At 29.2% G+C, this 20,787-nt stretch overlaps 1 protein-coding gene across 1 annotated transcript in view; it reads right to left on the bottom strand.

Annotated features, from left to right (window-relative positions):
- Positions 1-219: 219 nt before the first annotated feature.
- The window catches only part of LOC142322878 (putative exonuclease GOR), a 36,727-nt gene continuing 16,159 nt past the window's right edge, over positions 220-20,787 (bottom strand). Inside the window, exons 3-7 of the mRNA XM_075361967.1 lie at positions 19,872-20,105; positions 14,550-14,853; positions 9,019-9,157; positions 6,312-6,435; positions 220-466 (exon numbers count right to left, since the gene is read on the bottom strand). Coding sequence (XP_075218082.1) covers positions 393-466; positions 6,312-6,435; positions 9,019-9,157; positions 14,550-14,853; positions 19,872-20,105 — 875 coding nt within the window. The 3' untranslated portion in view covers positions 220-392. The remainder of the gene's footprint in view (positions 467-6,311; positions 6,436-9,018; positions 9,158-14,549; positions 14,854-19,871; positions 20,106-20,787) is intronic.

The raw sequence follows: 20,787 nt of genomic DNA on the forward strand, positions 1-20,787 counted from the left end.
ACATAACCATAACGGTTGTAGGTAAGATGACATGAGTTACATGTCACTCAAACACTGTCATTTTCAAGACTAAAAAGATCCCAAGCCAGGCTTAATTGGGAAAGTGAGGAGTAAAGTGGTTTCTTGTTGCCTTCTTCACTCAGCCAAATGTACTGTTGCATATCAGCTTGCCAAGCCTATTGAGATTCAAGTATATTTAACAATCCAAGTATTAAAATGTAGGTGTAATAAAATTTATTTACAAAAATGAAGTCATTGTACATTAATTTTATAAATCATGCATATTAAAGACCAGCTTTATTCTTTTAATAAACAGATTCAAATTTAGTACTTTTAGTAATAAAAAAAAACTACAGGTGAACATAAATATAAAATAGACAGCAATTCATCACCTAAAACTGACATTTTAACTTAATTAACTCCATACAGATGCGTGCATCCTCAGTAGAATCATGATATTTGGCTCCTAGAAAACAAATTAAGAGGAGGATTAAAACTTAAATAGATTTAAAAATTATTTTTCCAAAGGTTATAAAAAATGTCAGACATAAGTGGCAGATAAAATACAATAAAATAATTGTAAATAAGTTTTTTTTTGTCAAACATTGAAAAAACAGCTTGTTCTCTCTACTATTTTAAAATAAATTCTGAACTTTTAAAAGATTTTTTATAAAACGTATTAAACAGCTGTCTGACAAAATATTATTATGCTACAAAAGCACTTAGTACAAGAAAGAGAAAATAAAATAGCTATATTTTAATATATCTATTAATATAATTTGCTGCTAGAATGTATTCAGATAAATGTTATCAATATTTAAGTAAAAAATAAATAAACCTTGAATGCTTTCACTTGAACATAAATAAATATTTTGTTCTGATTGGTAAAAAATGATAATAATAACACTAATAAACATATTTGTTTCCTATCATGCGATACATGATTTTAATCTGTTTTTTGATGCTGAAAACAAATATGAACTCAGAATCTATCACCCACCATTTTTAAAAAATTTTTTTATTTTAATTAAAGGATTTTAAAAATTTTTCAACGTATAGTTTAACTTTGTTAACATAATTTATAAACTATAAATAAACAATACTATTCAAAGAATTAAATCATATCATAGTCACATATTATAATATCATATCTAACACTGAAGAGTGAGTCTCATGAACAAGATTAATCATGTCTGTGCAGGTCAAAACATGTAGCTGAAAACATAGCTATGTTGTTTGTATTAAGCACTAGCTTTAGGAATGAATTAATTTTGTTCAGTCTTATTGCTGTCTTAAGTTTGTTAACAGTGCAGTGTCATAATGCCTTGAAATTGTGTAATGATGTGGATGACTTTTTTATGTATGTGGTGAGTTTACCATAAAATCAAATAGAAAAAACATTACATCTTTAATTAAAAAAGCATATCATTTGTACTTTCAGTGTAAAATTGGTGATCAGGATAAGACATGGGTTCCTCATATAGTATGCACTAATTGTTCTGTATATTTAAGAGGATGGCTGAAAGGTACGTGGAAGGCTTTACCATTTGGTGTACCTATGGTTTGGCATGAACCAAAGGATCATGTAATTGATCGTTACTTTTGTTTAACAAGTGTGTCTGGAATTTCTAAAAAATCTAAACATACTGTAAAATATCCTTCATTGCAATCTGCAATCAGGCCTGTACCTCACAGTGAAATTATTCCAGTTCCTGAGCCACCTGTGAATGTAAGTTTCAAAAGCATCGATGAAGAATCAGGCAGTACTGAAGAAGACAACAATGATTTTGATTTTGAATTATCTTCCAATATGCCACATCTTATATCACAAAGTGAATTAAATGACTTGGTTAGGGTTTAAATTTATCAAAAAATCAAGCTGAACTGCTAGGATCAAGACTGCAAGGTTAGAATTTACTTCAAAAATTTCACGCTTTCGAAGTCGACAAAAAGAACTTTCTCAGTACTTTATTGATGAAAATAATTTGGTTTATTGCACAAATATTGATGAGCTTATGTTGCGCTTAGGACAAGTTCATAAACCTGTGGACTGGCGTCTTTTCATAGATTCATTCAAGTATAGTTTAAAAGTGGTTCTACTACAAAACAGTAACAAATATCCTTCGATACCAATTGCTTGTAGAATTAATTTGAAAGAGACAAACGATGTGATACGAAAGACATTTTTGAAAAAAAAAATTTTAACAGACATAGCTGGAATGTTCCAGCTATATGTGGTGATTTGAAAGTTATAGCTATTATTCTGGGTATGCAGTTAGACTATACTAAGTACATGTGTTTTCTTTGTGAATGGGACAGCCGAGCTAGGGATAAACATTATGTTACCAAAGAGTGGAAGAAATGAGACAACTTAACTCCAAATGGGAAAAATATTATTCATAAGCCCTTAGTTGAACCCAAAAAAATATTTTTACCCCCTCTCCATATCAAGCTAGGACTAATGAAAAATTCTGTAAAAGCAATGAAGAAGGATAGTCCCGGATTTTTGTACTTCAGGCAGAAATTTCTGAATGTAAGTGAAGGAAAAGTTAAAGAAGGAATATTTGTTGGTCCTTAAATAAGAGAGCTGGTCAAAGATGATGTCTTTAACTCGATGTTAAATAATGTAGAAAGTGTAGCTTGGGCTTCATTTAAAGATGTTTGCAAAAATTTTCTCAGTAAACAAAAATCCGACAATTACCATGATAAACAACTATGTTTACGTTATGTAACTACATACATCTTACTTCATACAGAGCTGTGGGATGTAATATGTCTTTGAAAATACATTTCCTCCACTCACATCTGGATTTTTTCCCCAGACAACCTAGGAGACGTAAGTGACGAACACAGTGAACATTTCCACCAAGAGATTTCGGTGATGGAAAGCCACTATAAAGGGAAATGGAATACACACATGCTAGGCGATTACTGTTGGACATTAATTCGGGATGTGCCTGAGGCTATTTATAAAAGAAAAGAATCAGCAAAATCATTCCAACACAGGTATGGCCATGCAAAATTATAAATTTTACAGATTCTAACTATATTTCCCTTAATTTTATTTTGAAGTGTAGTTTATTTAAAACTAAGGGTGATAGAAAAATTGTATTTACAGATCTGTAATGTATGTAAAAAACAGTTCAAGAAATGGTAACACACTTAGAGAAACATTAAAAAAAGTGTGTTTTGTCTATCTGTGTAATTATAGTGATTTATTATGAGATTAAAATCGATATGAGTTCTATTTCAATTTCAGCATGCACATGTGCTTGCATGATTAACAAATAGAACACTGATGATTTCATACACACAGGCTAAAGTCCAGGAAACTTCCCAACAATTATTTAAAATAATTATTACAGTGATTACTCAACCAAGATATACATATTAGAAGTTATCTAATATATATATAACAGTTGTAATAAGTGAAAAAGAAACAGTTGATTTATCTGTCTATAATCAAAGCAGATCAGGCCAGTCATATAGAAGTAGAATTAATGTTCTTTGATGGGTACTAATTTAGTGGTATTTATATGTTACTGTCATCATGTTATAGGTTTATATTAGTAATTTGTTTATTACTTAATACTTCTTTGAGTGATCATCCAGTAAAATGATGATGGCTTGATGGCCATGGTATGCCACAGCAGTGAGTGCCCGTAATTGATTATTTTTCATGATTGTTGTTAAGCTCCCCTCCTCTATAATGTAATCTCTGCAAGCTTCTCATGCACTGTTAGCTACAGAACACCTGAAAATAATGGGATCTAGTGATTCATCCTTGCTGCAGGCTGCAGATTCACCCTGCAGGCTGAAAAATCTTTTAAGTGGAATCGAAGGATGCACTGTCCAGTAACAATATGGCTAGTGCAAGCTCTAGCCATAAATGTGGCAGTTGCCCTAGACACATTCCAGTATAGTACCAATCTGTTTATTACAGCATCAATATTAACATAAGTAGAACAGAATCATGTACTTCTTCATCCTGTTCAGATATCTAATGTGTGCAGCTTTTCTTAAAGATGTGGTTCTATTGTTCTTTAATACTAGTAGCTTATTTCCATACTGTTCCTCTTCCTCCAGTGACATCTGGATTTACACTGACTAGTGGAATCTAGTTCTTACAGAGAATAATTTGTCATGATATTGAGTCACATGATTGTACCATATAAGCTTTACTTCTTTTGCATATCTTCAGTTAGTCCTTTATTTATTTTTGTTACAATGATCAAATTCTTGCCTGAAACAATTTTTCTACAGTACTATGTAAAACAAAAAATGCCTGATAAAGAATTATAATATATTAAATCAAGTGAACTATGTCATACTGAGCCATGAATAAGCTGGAGGTATTTTCTAGTAGGCTGGATTCTCTTTTTCTTGGACTAGGCTAATGGATTGTTAAATATAAATTATTAGTGCCAAAGAGAGAAATTGTGGGTAAAGTCTATTAAAAAGCAGAAAGAATTGAGTGGGTCATGTATTACGTCATATAGCTTTAATCAATATAGCCTAGAAGGAAGTGATACCTTCTAGGCTTAGAGAAGGTATCTACGCTTCCACTACAGTGCAAGACAAATATTGAATTTTTTCATTAACAGGTGTCATTTGTAAGTATAAACTATCTTATTTAAATAAAGTATAAACAAGCCAGTTTGATCACATAATCACCAGTACAAGTGTGTGTTCAAAAAAGTAATGAAGTGGAGTGGTGTATGCTAATAAATAATAGTTTCTCCTATTTGGTTGAATTTATGAGATGACAATGATACAATACTGCTGATCTGTTTAATAAAATAACATACAACACTGTAGACTGATGCCTCCACAGTGAATTTATGTATATAACCAAATCATGTAATAATTAAATGACTAATATTTATTATCAATAATAAAAATTGTAACACTTACTGTTTTTAATATTACTTTTTATTTGTACTGTAAATATTGTTTAATATTTGCATTGCTAATTATTGAATGATGGCTAAAATATATTTAGAGTTAGGGTAAGTAAAATAAAAAATAAATTAATGAAATCTGACTAAAATAAAAAGAATAAAGTTAATGTTACTAAAATAAATGACTTTATAAATCCCAACTAAAAGTTGCACTTACACCTTCAGTGGTAGAAAATGCTGCCTATTAACAAAAAGATCTCAAATATCTAAATGCACTGTAATTAACAGAGGATGCAGGATGTAATAAATAATTTGAGATTAAAATATTAGTAAAAAATATAAAGGAATGGAAAATACATCCCAACCAGTTACATGTATGAGGACAAGCTACAATATTTAATTTTTAGGGTGAAGGAACATCTAAAGGTTACATTTAGAAATTGATTTAACTTTTACTCTTTGAATGAAATAGAAAAGAATAAATTATAAATATATAATATAATGTTTCAGTTCTGAATGAGAAAGTAAACTTATGACTTCTACCAAGCCTATGTATCTCAGAGAAATATTATGAAAGGTGTATTGAAGAAAAGCTCATCCAATAAAATTTAATGTTATGGTAGTATAGTACTCAGTAAAAATTGTGTTTGGCCACTTTTTAAAGTCTCTTTTGTAGTTCATCTTTGTAAATAAAACATACTTTTCACTGATCTGCAGCCTAAGAACTCCATACAAATAAAATACGTGTCAGTTTATTCAGAAGAAAGGTGGTGGACTGACTGCTTTGATCGAGCATGGAGATTGAGAGAACATTTTGCAACCTCAGTGTTAGTTGATTTCCTGAACCTAAGGACATTTTCATCCTTGCTGTATTTAAAACTTCTTCTGTGTAACAAAAATCATTTAATTATACTGTTGTGCTGAACTACCTCTGAAATTATTAGATGATAATTTTACTTTATTTAATTATTTCTTTTTGTTTTACTTTGATAGAAAAAATTATCTTAAAGAATTTTTTTTTTAATTTCTTGTAATGCTGCAATTGTAGCTATTTATTTTTTTAAAGAAAACCTATATTGTATTTTATTTATTATTATTTTTTTTAAAAGGTTGATCTTATCTTAAGTAGGATTTTATAGATTACCAGTATTTTATTCTCATACAAAGGCTTTTAGGCTATGTGTAAATTATAATTATTTATGTAAATGCACAATAAAATACTGTAAATAAATAAAAATGTTACTAGATTAGAGGCATCTTTCCTAAGCAAAAATATACTATTGGCACCCACAGTTACATAATGTGTTATGCAGGTTTTATGTTGACAATAATGATTACTTAATAGTGTTACCAGTTTTGAGAAGTCTTGCTACTTATTAATAATAAAAAATAATAAAAGAAAAAAATTACCATTTCTTCGTATTACTTTGTTCAAATAAGTTTTAGCCAAAGCTTCAAGGCTATACTTTCTACCAGGATCATTACATGAGTGTGGAAATACAAGAGATGTGTCTACAACAGTTTTGTGGTACAACTGAAAATAAATTAGTTTTAGAAAGTGCAATAAATTTACATAGTATTTGATGTCATAAAAAATACTAACTTCATAAAATCATAAAAAGAAATCACCTGTTTTGGAAAAGATGTTTTGGGAAAAAAGTCTCAAAAAAAAAAAAATTAGAAAAATACAAATCTAAATCTTGATTCATATTTCAATTGTGAAATAACTCAGACTGGCCAGTTCAAGTAGAGAATTTAATTGGTTTAGACTGTATTTTACCTAATTTTTCACTTTCACTAGACTGCCTGAAGTAACATTGTATTTTTCAGTCGACAGCTTTTATTTATGTAAATACTATTATTATTTTTTGTTTATTAATTTACTGTTATTACTTCTTTATTCGTTGATTTTTAATTTTTAGTAAGGCAATCAAAGAAATATGTGACAAAAAAAATATAAATCTTAAAACAAATATGTCAGAGTTACTAAATATAAAGATATCAGATGTTTATTTTAAATCTTTCTAAAATGTTTAAAATTTGTTTTATTCTCTGAAACCAATAAAAGTAGCTAGGAGATCAGATGTATCTCATGAGTTATTTCAACAATTACTCTAAACTTTCATCTGTCAGTTTTTGTATGGTTTTTCCATAGAAATTAAATCATGATAGATTAAAATATTTAATTTAAATTTAGAGTACATATTTAAATAAATATTATCTGTGAAAAACTATGCATGGAAATTGTTTGTTTCAAAACGGTGGCTATGTTAATTTATAAATCATTAATAATTCAGTAACTGCTTCTTTATTTGTAGGATGATGTCTTAAGCATTTTTTTGTGAACAGAATAATACCTGATTTGTTCAAATGTTTATGTTAACTGCCATAAACATAATGGTTATAGATGACTTCACATGAATCACTCTCAGAAACAAAATAGTTAAACTCAAATTATAAATACAATATACCACATACATGATGATTTCAAAATTAACATAAGATTATAAAAGTTATTTCTTAATGTTTTTAAATAATGCATAGCTGTAGCAGATAAAAATGTTTCAGAGATTAATAAATAAATATAATTTGTACATTAGTACAGAGGAATATGATTCGTAAAAGAATTGACTTTAGAAAAATAATATATAAATATTTGTGTATGTGTGTGTGTGTGTGTGTGTGTGTGTGTGTGTGTGTGTGTGTGTGTGTGTGTGTGTGTGTGTGTGTGTGTGTGTGTGTGTGTGTGTGTGTGTGTGTGTGTGTGTGTGTGTGTGTGTGTGTGAGTGCATGCATGCACACACACACATGTAGTATGTATCAATCTAGATTACATATAATTTTTATGTGTGCATGCACATATGTGTGTGTATGTGGTATATATCAATTCAGATTACATATAATTGTTATACAAGGTTTGTGCAATTTTTTTTGTTTGAAAGAGTTGCAAGTATTCATCTATGTTTATTTTGTCCCATTTAAAATTAATCCCCATCAGGTAAAACACGGGTGGAAATGTCTTTTCTAACCTACAACACTTATTTTGAATGCATTTTTTCAGGTACATGGAGCAGTTTTTGTTTTACCGATTCAACAGTCACCAAATGTTGTTCTTTCATGATTTTTTCCATTATCAATTAGGGGGAAAAACATGATGTTACATCTGACAAAAAAATGGTCTGTTCAGAAAATAGCCAAACTTTATTTTTTTAATCTTTATTATTAATTTTAGATTATTGGTCCTTGTCCCCTTCAAAGTACTCCCTTCACCTATTCACACACTTTTGCCAGGAGTGTTTCCATTTCAAAAAGCAGTCCTGGATAGTTTCATTTGAAAGAGCCTTTAAGGTCCTTCATAAATTTGGCTTAATTTTGCCAACAGTCTCAAAACAATGTCCTTTCATCACTGATTTTAGTTTCAAAAATAAGAATAAAATTGGAAGGAGCCAGGTACGGCAAATAGAGTATGCTGTAACATAGTTAGTAGAGTAACTATGTTACAGCAACACTAGAATTTATTAAAAAAATGTAATAAAAACTCTGATTTTCAATTTTAAGTATTACAAACTTGTTAAACACATAAATTAACTCAGTTTTTTGTTTAATTGGCTATCAAATTTATGCTGTTACTAATATGGCTGCATATGTAGACAGATATCAAGGATAGGTATGTCAATATAAATTTTCATCTTGAAATTTCAAGTACAGGAAATTTGAAAATTGTGCAAATTTTTTGGTCAAATATTGTATGTATTGAAATATATTTGGTATAATTTCAATGTTTTTACTTAAAGTATGTTAATGGTAATGCAGTAGTTAAGTAATAATGAAGTCTTATCCTTTCAAATGTGGTAATTTTCATTAATTAGACATTGTATATAAATTGTTGATGTGGCTAAAATAAAACAATTTAATTATTCTGATGTAATCTGTTCACAATCTGAAAATCTTTTTTAGTTCAACTTACTAACTATATGATTTTTAAGTAAATTAGTTTCATTTGTTAATTTAATTTATACTAATGTAAATATAAGTAACACATTATGCAATTTAGACTTTTATCGATATATAATTAATAAAAAGTGGTGTTTTTATTACAATATTTTTGTTCACATACTTTAAGTGCCCGTAAGTCGTTGCCAATATCATGACCAATAAGTATAGTTTTTTCATTGACCATACTAAGAAGAGTCCTTTGTACATCATGTAGTGTAGTTTTACACTTTTCTAAATCGTGTAACCTGATTCCAGAAATTCTGTATTAAAAAAATATATATATTTATAATTATATGTATATGAGTATATAAATTTAAGTACAAATTGTATGGTAATAACATTTTATTAATCACATTCAGGCTATGTAAAATATTGAAATAATATTATTTAAAATGTAAAAATTAGCCATTAATTGTTTTTTAACAACTAAATCCCCTCTAAAAATAATTTAAATAAATATATAAGAACAACTGAGGTTTTGGATATGATGATAAACAGTATCCCTACAATGTCTCAGAAAGTAACAACCTGGAAATCAAAAAATATGAAGGCTATCTTAAATGCAAACATCCAAAGCTACATTTAATAAACTGGTTTTTTCAAATCACTGAAGTTAATTAATGTTAGATTCAATTTCCTTTTATTCTATTGGCATTTATTAGTGGTTGTAACCATAACAATGATACCATTTAAACAAAAATAGAACCGCCTTTTTAATTATCTTTTATACATTTCAAGTTGAATATCAATCATCAGACAATGATGTTCAGTTATCTGATATACTGCTTGAAGATTTAGCAAATTAATTATTAATTGGGTTTTTGTTTCACAAGGCATATGTCAAAAGCAAAGAAATGATGGGCAATTATAAAAAACCTATCACTGTTTCATTGTTTCTACATATTTGTTTTATTTTTCCACAGTCACTTTTTTCTAAGTACTTTAATATCAACAAACAAATAACTACTTTCAACTTCTTATACTATTTTTAAGAATTAAGACATTTCTTGGGGTTAATGAATAATTATGTAGAAGTCATTTAATGTGAAATATGGGTTGTAAGGGTGTGATCAAAAAGTTCTCATCAGAATTACTGACTCCTCTAAACAGCGAGAGCAGCAATGTGGGCATGCATTGTTATGATAGAGAACAATTCCTGATTTTAGGTAGCCCATGTCTCAGATTCTAAAAACTGAAAACTGGAGTTATGTCTTGAAAGCATTTCAGTGTACATCTCTGCAATAATTTTTGTATCTTACTTCATAAAATTTCAAAAAAAACAATTTTTTTAGTTTCAGTAAACAATGGTTATTGATTCTTCCAATATTTCTGCCTGCAGCTTTCTGTTGGCTACCCTGCTTCTTAAGTGGATGGTACAGACCAGAGTTTTACTATGATTCAGCTTGAAGACATAGTATAGGGGGAGTTTTTCCAGTGACTTATTCAACTTATTCTCCACCTCTTCAAAGGTGTATTCTTGTGCTGTCACATCTGTATTGTTGGGGTAGATAAAGTTTTTGGTTTCTTCACTGAATCAACCATGTTTTGGTTGGTTCTTTCCCAGGCTTCAGAAGGCTCAAGACTAGGGCTTTCCCATTTGTGGCCCTTCTTCAAGTATACAATTTTCAGGCTTTAATTTTACAGGTACAAGTGTTTAATTTTGATATAGAATATAATACAAAAAAAACATTAAATAGTATTTTTTTATGTTCCAGAAACTATAAATATATGATTTCCTTAAAGTAAGTTTTCTGTGTCCTTAAGAAAGTAGATAGGATTAAATGTGAAATGAAAATCATTCTACTCTCATTAAACGTTGACTGCCAACAAAATGCCTTGGAATAGGACACCTTGACTACACATATGTTGTATGTTCCACAGCCAATTAAACCTTCATTAGAAATATATGTATGGTTTTTATTAAACTCACAATACCACTGCTCAAATATTTTTTTACTTGTTACTGTAGGCACATAAATTTCAAACAATTCATGGTAACAAGCGTTTGTAAGAGGGCAACATTAATCCATCAGGTTGGTCTAGTGGTGAACACGTCTTCCCAGATCAGCTGATTTGGAAGTCAAGAGTTCCAGCGTTCAAGTCCTAATAAAGTCAGTTATTTTTACACGGATTTGAATACTAGATCGTGGATACCGGTGTTCTTTGGTGGTTCGGTTTCAATTAATCACACATCTCAGGAATGGTCAAACCGAAACTGTACAAGATTACACTTCATTTACACTCATACATATCATCCTCATTCATCCTCTGAAGTATTATCTGAATGGCAATTACTGGAGGCTAAACAGGAAAAAGAAAAGAGGACAACATTAAGTAATCTTTTACTGAGAAATCAAAGCACGGTTTGGACTTTATAAATGGTAGGTTTGTTTATTTTTGCAACTATTTAAAGCACTGTGATTGAAATGCAAACAACAAAGACTGCTGACAAAAGAGATTATAAGTAACTAATGAACCATTTGAATCAACTGTGACTAATTCATCTAGTTAAATATTGCCAATCACATTTTACTGACTAGTAAATAATGCTAGTTAATTAGAACTATACGGCAGTAATTAAATATCAAATAAATTAATCTATCTTTTCTTTGTATCCTAACAAATTGATGAGGCCTGAAGAAAATGGTTTTATACTATAAAGAAAAGTAAGCTACAATTGATTAATTTTTACTACCCATGTTTACAAGAATGCATTTATGAAAAAGCCCAGGATCAGATAGAAGGCTTCACACCTTCATAATACTGTCTATAAATCAACTTGGAGGTGACATGATGGTGAAGTTTAAGGCACTTGAGTTCAACAATTGTACTCATAACCTTCTATCCAATCTCTAAGCTTTGATGTATTTGAGGAGCTGGCTAGAAGACTCTTGAACTCTGTGTGTGTTCCCTTCCTTGTGATATCAGAATAATGTAAGGACTAGCAACCTACAGAACAGTGTTTCTCAATCTGGGGGTTGTGAAATTAGCCTACAACTTTATACATAAATAATAATGAAATCATTTTATGATAAAAAAAAATCATTTATTATAAACATTTTACTTACATTTATAAGTACACATGTACAAAAAAATAAATTAATGAGATAGTTGTGTTTGTTTTTCATTTAAAAGTCTCTCCATACATGGATTTATGTTAGAAACACACAAAAGTAAATTGTTTTCAAGTGATGAAAAATGATTGCTATATTTTGTTTTTAGTGCAACCATAGATGAAAAACCCTTTTCACAGAGGTAAGATGTGGCAAAAGTAAAAAAATTACAAATTACAAGGAGCACGTATACATCAAGTAGGAATCTGTAAATTACTCATGGTTTGTACACTTCATACAAGCATATTCATACCAGTCGCTATCAACACAACTAAATAGTTTTAACTAGATTTCATTGGGTTTGGGTTGAGGGGCCACAAAATATTCATTATATATTTTTTTACTTTTGGGGATCATGGAGCAAAAAAGATTGAGAATCACTGCTATATAGGAATACTAGACAAACTCCACTTCTCAAAATTGTGCACATACATAAGACTTCGTTCAAGCAGTGGATCCCTGTCTTATTCAAATCTATTTACATAAAGAGAAGTTCACAATATTTGGTATCTAAAGCATGGAAATATCATATTACTGAAAAACAGTTTTTTTATTTATCACCTGATAATACTACTACGTGTTTTCAAAAAGCATCAGTCAACCTCATGTAGATTGTTAGGCTGTGTTATGTGATGCATACAACATTTAGCCAGGCTGGAGCCACTGTTTTTCATTGATATGCCTCTTTCAATTGATAGGAAATTTCTGGGAAATATTGTAAAATTTGTGTCTGCACTAGGAATACTGTTAATTATTCATAAGTATCTTGCCTTAGTGTTTAGAAGATAACAGTTTGAGGCCCAGTCAAACTAGTCAATGTTTTTGGCTTCTTGATACTGTTTCCTGGCCATCATTCTATTGTTGAATTTTAATCAACCATACATCCTGGACTGGCAATCCAGGGATGTACCAACCTATGGGTCCTGAGTATATAAAGTTGTACTAGTTATTTTGAGACTAATTATATGTATTACAAATCAAACAATCACTCATTTGCCAACTAAAAACAAACATTGCAATGTTAAGGTTCTTTAGTTTTATTACTTTTATAACTGTTTTTATTTATAAATAGTTCTGAGAACTGCATTCTCCAGGATTTTGTAAAAATAAAATATAATACCTTTTATAATGCTAAATATATTTTTTCTCATCGAGAACTTTTGAAACCTTAGTTTTTTCAGTAGTTATGAATAAAACTTAAAAAAAATATTACACATAAATAATACTAATTATAAAAAGTTTTTTAAGAACAAGGTATACATGTGCAGTGTATGACAGCATAGCATTTTTTGTATTATAATTTTTGAAATTAAGTTTTACCAACTGCAGTTTCAATAGGAAACGTTTTTTTATGTGAATATAAAAATATAATGGCCATTACAAGTTGGATTTATTTTGAGTTAACACACAGTATACTATTTTATTTCATTCTATAATATTAATATCATTAATGAGTAAAAAATAAGTAAAATTTTGAAGAGAGCATTTATTAAGTACAACTGCTACTATTGGAAGAAAATAAAATTTAAACCTAGAATCCTAGAATCTTTCTAAATGTGGAATCCAACATGATCAAAAATTTATCCTATTTTTTGTTCTATAAATTAAATTATTTTGTTTCTCACAGTCATGATAGCTCAACAATAGAGTATGAACATTTAAGAAGAACTGTTGATTTGAATCTGGCTTAAAATGGTTAACATTTTTAAACTAATGTATGAATTCCTAGTTAACCCAGCTATAATGGGTATCTCACCCTTGCTGATGGGGAAAGTTAAAAGTAGTCAGGTAGGGTGCTAGCACCATCATCTTCTTGAATGCTATTGATTGTGAAATGAGATCGCTTCATTTATTTCTCCCTAATACTTTTCTAAATAGTTCCTTAAAAATAGAAAAAAATATATAGCTGTTGGCTTAAAGTTTGAGAACATTACAATTTCAGTACTGGTATGGTATGAACAAAAGGTCTTTTTGAACAAAAGGAACAAGGCTTTCAAAAAAACCAATAAATCTGTTAATAAAAATTCAGAAGCATAGAATTTATGTTTTATTAAAAAGTAAACTAAATAAATTTAACACAAAGAAACAGAATTTTCCTTTTGCTTAAGTGAAAAACATCTGCTTAAATATTTTACACTGACTACAAACAAATTTGCACCTTATTGAATAAGCAAATTCTACTTTGAATAAAGAATTATGTATGCAAATTACATGAAGTACGGAAAGGTATTAGCCTAAAGAAACTGAAATGGACTGTTCTTATATTTTCCTATCAAGATGAAGTAAAAACTGATGAAAATCTTTCCATTGAACAGTTTGCCTTTCTTTAATAGCTTGCAGAGGTATTACTTGGTGGAAAAGGTACTAATAGTTGTCTCCTACTTAGGTAAAAAACAGATTATAGAGCTAAAAAGATTTTCCACTTAAATAACCCATTATGTATTTACTACCTTATCTGCATTTTATAATAAGTGTTATTTTAGAAACCTGCTCTAACTTTACTTTCAAATATTTTAAATACAATAAAAAAATAATTAACCTTTTACAATCATCAGTCACTCTGGTTTGGGGACGAACAAGTGTATCATAAACAACATTTAAGTTATCATCAACAACAGAGACTCTTGTAAGTTCCATACCCATTGCTGTTACACACATTTCACAATCAACTGCATAAACACGATAGACTTCTTCAGGTAACGTGGTTTCCCAATTTCTGTACAATTTACTGGATGTATTTTTATATCCACTTTCTTTAAACTGTCTGCGCACTTCACTTATTCTATGACAATTCTGGTAACAGCTCCTTATATCTGATTTAGGAATATTCCAGAAATTTCCATCTAAAATAATTACAATTGTATCATTAATATAATAATTTAAACTAGTAAAAAAGCTCTCATAAATTAATTATAACATAAACCCTAACATTAATAATAAATAACAGCAATAAGAGTAATCTTTAATTTTCTTTTTCACTAAGTCAGTACAGAATACATCAATCATAAAACAATAAATTCAGAATTCAAAGAAAATTAATAAAATATGTACAGATAAGAGTGAAGTTCAACAGTGAAAAAATAACAAATACCACCATAGCAGTATGATCACTGTATGTGTAGAAATAAATTGCAGTGGTAAAATGAATTAAGTTGAATATATAGTATGCAACTGACTAGTAAAATTTGAAGTTTGTTTAACAAATGAATACATTCTTATTTTAATAGATTCCTTAAAATCTTCACTGAAATGACTTTTAAATGAATCATTAATTCTGCTATAAAACTGCACATTACTCATAAATGTGTATGTTTGAAACTATTGATATAATTTTTGTTTTCTATTTTTAATATTCATAATATTCCTGATAATCTTTTATTTTATACATACAGTTTTCAATTGGTACATATATCAGAAATACATTCTGAATGTACATATAAAGAAAAATTTAGATAAGAAAGATCTGGTAATAATTTTTTTTTTTGTTATGATTACTGAAATATTTTCCAAATTACTTTATATTCCAAATATAAAGTGATACTACAATTCCATGGTCCAGTTATAACTGATAAAAAAAACTAGACCCAAAACTGTATCTCAATTACTACTTAGTTTTTTTATAAAAATTAATAAATTCAGTGAAAAAGTCCTTTCTTAGGTTTGGTATAAGTAAACTCTTAAATTATGAAGAACATAATTGACTTAACCTTTAAAAAATTTCATTCAGAAATAATAATTTAATAATCTTGTACAGAAAACAAAGTGAAATGAAGAAACTACGAATTAGATTACATTCTGTTATCCAACATCTATGAGTAATGATGTTTTGCTATCCTTCTGTTCCAGCTGTAAATGTTCAAAGTATTTATAATATTACTGCCTTAAAATAATATTTTCCAGAAAAACTCAAAATTCTCTTGATAAAGCATTTTTCTACAGCTTGTATATCACATGTGTCTGATATGTTTGAACTCATGTTTTACAGCTGTAGTCCAAGTAATAATGACTACAGTTCTATAAAACTTCATTACTGTACTCCTAGTATTTTATTTTAAATGGTTCTAGAAATTGTACCATACACTGAGTTAAATTTAGTTAATTTACTATTTATATCTACTTCCTCAGTTTAGAAACCATACAACCAATGAACTTAAAATCCCTGATCTGTTTAATTTATTGTCCACTTTGGAATAATTTGTACCACCCAGGGTAATAATGAAGGAATGTGTTGACTTAATTTTTATTTTTGATATTTATGAATTATATATGCTAGCGATAAACTGTAACTAATAAAGAACATATTTGTAAATGTTAAAGTGTAAATTCATTACTAGAGATAACAATATGTTCATCAATCTTAGATACAGAAAAAATTAAATTTAAAACTGTTCATAAAAATTTTTAATTATTTAATGCAGTGGAATGCTGACTATCTGAATGCTGATTTTCCAGATGTTGAACTATCTGGAATGCTTACATATGCATTAGGAAATTATAAAAAATTATTAATACACTAACAAAAAAATTCTAAATACTGTTAAAAAAAAGTGTTGCTTAACAGAAAATGTATTTTTAGTGGCCTTTGTTCTTACTGATTTTTAAAAATTTGTTTGCAATTCATATAGCATAAACACGAAAATTTAGGCCTGTGTTAAACTAGTCTACAAAATTAACTTTGAAAAGACTGCTTGAAACACATTAATTAGTCAAGCATGATCTATGATGTAATGATGTGATGACTTACATCCAGAATAGAAAAGCTCATGAATGTTTTTGTCTATCGCTATGGACAACTGGTTGGTGCAACAAAAAGAATGCAATTCTACATATACGCTTTGTTTGAAATCATTTTGCAACTCACACACAAAGATCAATATTAAAGCAAGTACATAATAGAGATTTTTTAAGAAGAAATATTGTTTTTAAAGGCGTGTTTTGTTTAGTGACTGCCTAAGTATTACTCTATTAAATGTACTCATTTTTAAAATTTTTTGGCATTTTTAAGAAATTATATAGAGCTTATCTCTAAAGTAAAGACCGTTTCATTGTAAAAAAAATTTATTCTGAAAACTTAATAAATATTATTTATTTCTCTTAAACTACATACCTTATACTACTTCTCTATATAATCGCCACATGAATTAAGACATTTATCGTAGCCATACACCAGCTTCAATATACCCTCGTCGTATTCTTCTGCCGCCAGTCCATTTAGCCACTGATTAACAAGATTTTTAAGTTCATTGTCACCCGCGAATTACTTACCACTCACAAATTCTTTCAATTTCCCACGGGTAATCAGAAGGAGCTAAGTCCGGACTATATGGTGGGTGATCGTAAATTTCCCATTCAAATGTTCTCAGTAAATCACGTGTCGGACCCGCAATATGTGGACGTGCATTCTCGTGCAGCAGGACGACGCCGTCGGTCAGCTGCCCGAGTCGCCGATTTTGAATGACGCGCCGTAACTTACAAAGAGTCTCGCAGTACGCTTCTGCATTTATAGTCGTTCCACGTGGCATGAAACCGATCGCAGTATGCCAAACCGATCCCAAAAGACTGTGGACATCAGTTTACTTCCTAATGGCTGTGACTTGATATATGTTGGTCTGGTTGGTGTTTGAGGATGACGATATTCACTTGACTCGTTTTCTCTGGCGTGCAATACGAGATCTATGTTTAGGTAACAATTGAATTAAGGAACTCATGACCTTTTTCTATGTAGCGGACCAAAAATTCCATTCGGATTTTTTTGTGACGTTCCGTTAAGACGTGCGGCTCCCAAGTGCACAAACTTTTCTAAAGCCTAAATAATCATGAACAATGCAGCCAATAATAGCTCTTGAAACATCAGAAAAAAAGGGTCAGGTCGGAAATCGTTGAGCGACGATCTTTTCTGATTTCATCATCTACGCGTTTCAACAAGTCCTCGGTGATTTTCGAGGGCCTTCCCGAAACTTCTTCATTATGCACATTAATTCTGTTATTTCTAAACCTTTCACACCATTTTGTGTGTGTGTGTACACACACACACACACAACATGTCGTGAGTGATTCATAATCAATCCCCATCAAAAACTACTGAAAATTTATACACGTTTCACTTACAGTGTAAGTGCACACTAAAAAGGATTTTTTTAAATTCGAGTTTAAAGGGTTAAAATGAAATAACAATGAATTTACTATTTTTTTTTAATTTCTTGGTAACAAAAGAAGATATCAACTTGATTTTTGGTATGTGTACTTTTCATTTAAATACGAGTATCTAAAAACCAATTTCTACATTTTTCAAATTTCGACTTTGAAATTCATGAAGAAATGTAAAAAAATTTTGATCAATGACTGCAAATTTTTGTAAATTCAATTCTTTTATTAACAAATCTTTACTCATTGGATATTTTTTGTCATGTTTTACTGTAACTGATTTTTATTACACTACGTACATACTGATTATCCTTTTAATTCTAGTGAAATACATTTATTTTTTCATATTCTAGTTCTCTTATTAAGTGTGATACACATTAAACATTAGAAAGATATTTTAGTATGTATGATAAACCATTTTAAATTTTCAGATTATCCAAATTTCTGATTATCCAGATTCAGCCTTGCAAAGGTCAATCTGAATAATCAGCATTCCACTGTACAACAATTTAAAAACTAAAGTATAACAGTTTCAGTTGCTTTTGCAGCCATCTTTAGTAACTGGTACTGTAACTATTGAGGTTTATGTTAATTAGCCCTTTAAAATTATTTAACAGGTATGTATAGTATCTGGTTAATGAACAATGACAATGATTTAACATGAACAGGTAGAATTTAACCTTCATTATACAAACTGGCTGATTAGTTGGCTTTACAGTTAATAATCTGGCTTCTTGATCACCTGGTTTAGAGTTTAATTCCTGGCAAGATCTGGCTGTCATTCAATTTCAAGACCTGGCATTTTCAGATTAATATGTCTTAAAGTAAAAATAGGTATAAAATATCTGAAGAATTAATCATTAAGAGTTTTAAGAAGTGCAGTATATCATATAATTCGGATGATACTGAAGATGAATACATTTTTCTCTTTTTCTGTTTAGCCTCCGGAACCACCATAAGGTATTACTTCAGAGGATGATATGTATGAGTGTAAATGAAGTGTAGTCTTGTACAGTCTTAGGTCAACCATATCTTAGGTGTATGAATTAAAACCCAACCACCAAAGAACACTGGTATCCATGAGATAGTATTCAAATCTGTATAAAAGTAACTGACTTTACTAGTATTTGAACCTTAGAACACTCAACTTTGAAATCAGCTGATTTGCGATGATGAATTCATCAATAGACCAACCTGGTGAGATGAATACATTTGGAATAGTGAAATAGTATGTTGGAATTAAATGAACAGTTCAAACTCAGATGATGAATCTCATGAGTGAAAATTATTGTAAAAATTTTCAAAACAAAAAACTAGTAAAATTTTAATTGATAATTAACTTAATTTTTTAATTTAAGTGGTAATTACTATATTTAGTCTATATGTTTTGAGAGTATAAGTTATTTCTGTCAATAAACAAAGGTAAAATTTCATTATAATTTTATTTAAAAGCATTATAAAAAGGTGTGCATATTACATAAATAAATGCATTCTGTAAAAAAAAGGTTGCATTTCTTATGAAATGTATTACTTTGGCCCTAAAATATTGATAGAAAGTTAACAATATGAAGAGTTGGGAATGTATTAAACATCGGGTGATTTGAGTAGCAATACAGACATTTATAAAAACAATAACCTAGGAAATTGTCTTATACTGTTATTTAATTGAAAAATGATAGGTTTTATTTAAAAAATACAAAAAAGAAAAACTACTTACAATATCTTGATCCTTTTACCCTGGATCTCCACCATCTTCTGTTGAAGTTCCCATCCATATTAAACCTAAAATTTTTAAGTTCATTACAACAACGTAAACATTTGAACGTATTTCGAAAACTAGAATTTCTTATTTCCCGTGAAGGTTTAACCTTCATCCCAGGCATTGGAATACCACTTCTCATCATTTGAGTTTTTGACATTGTGTAATTTAATACACATTTGTAAAAGTCATCTGTAAAAATAAAAGTAAAAATAATTTAAAACAAAATGATCAAAATTTAAAAAAATGTAATATTCTTCCTTCTTTTTAAGAATTTGAAATGAAGAATCCATGAATGTCTGATTTATCTGACATTAGCATTTTTAAATAAATTAAAAAATACAAGTTATGACAACTTTTTAAATATGAATCAGATTGAATTATTTAAAATGTATCTATAATAACTATGACTGAAAAATCTTGAAAGGAGTAAAATTGTAGAAGTAAACATAAGTCTAATTAAAAAAAAAAGAAGAAAAGACTGCTATTGTCAGGACAGATTTGGACCATGAACTCAGTGGTAGCTGAGACTACTTTGATTTTTGTTAACTGACTACTCTGTGTTCCCCAAACAAAGCTCATAAATCATTATCTTTAAATGCTAATAGTAGCCATACAGTAAGTCAGGACATTCCTTTTTTAGTATTTAAGTAATATAAAAATAAGAAATTGTACTTTTTTTGAGACAAAATGAACATTTAATATTATTTAAATAATTATATATTATTAAGATGGTGGTGCTCTTGCAAAGGAAATTGCAAGAGCAATTTCCTTTGTTATAGTGATATTTCATATACTGATTGCTTTTTGAACAATAGATCTTAGCCACTTCTCCTTTTCTCTAATTAATTTTTTTATTCTATGATGCAGCTAT

This window comes from Lycorma delicatula, chromosome 4, assembly GCF_047948215.1.
Source record: "Lycorma delicatula isolate Av1 chromosome 4, ASM4794821v1, whole genome shotgun sequence".
Lineage (NCBI taxonomy): Eukaryota > Metazoa > Arthropoda > Insecta > Hemiptera > Fulgoridae > Lycorma > Lycorma delicatula.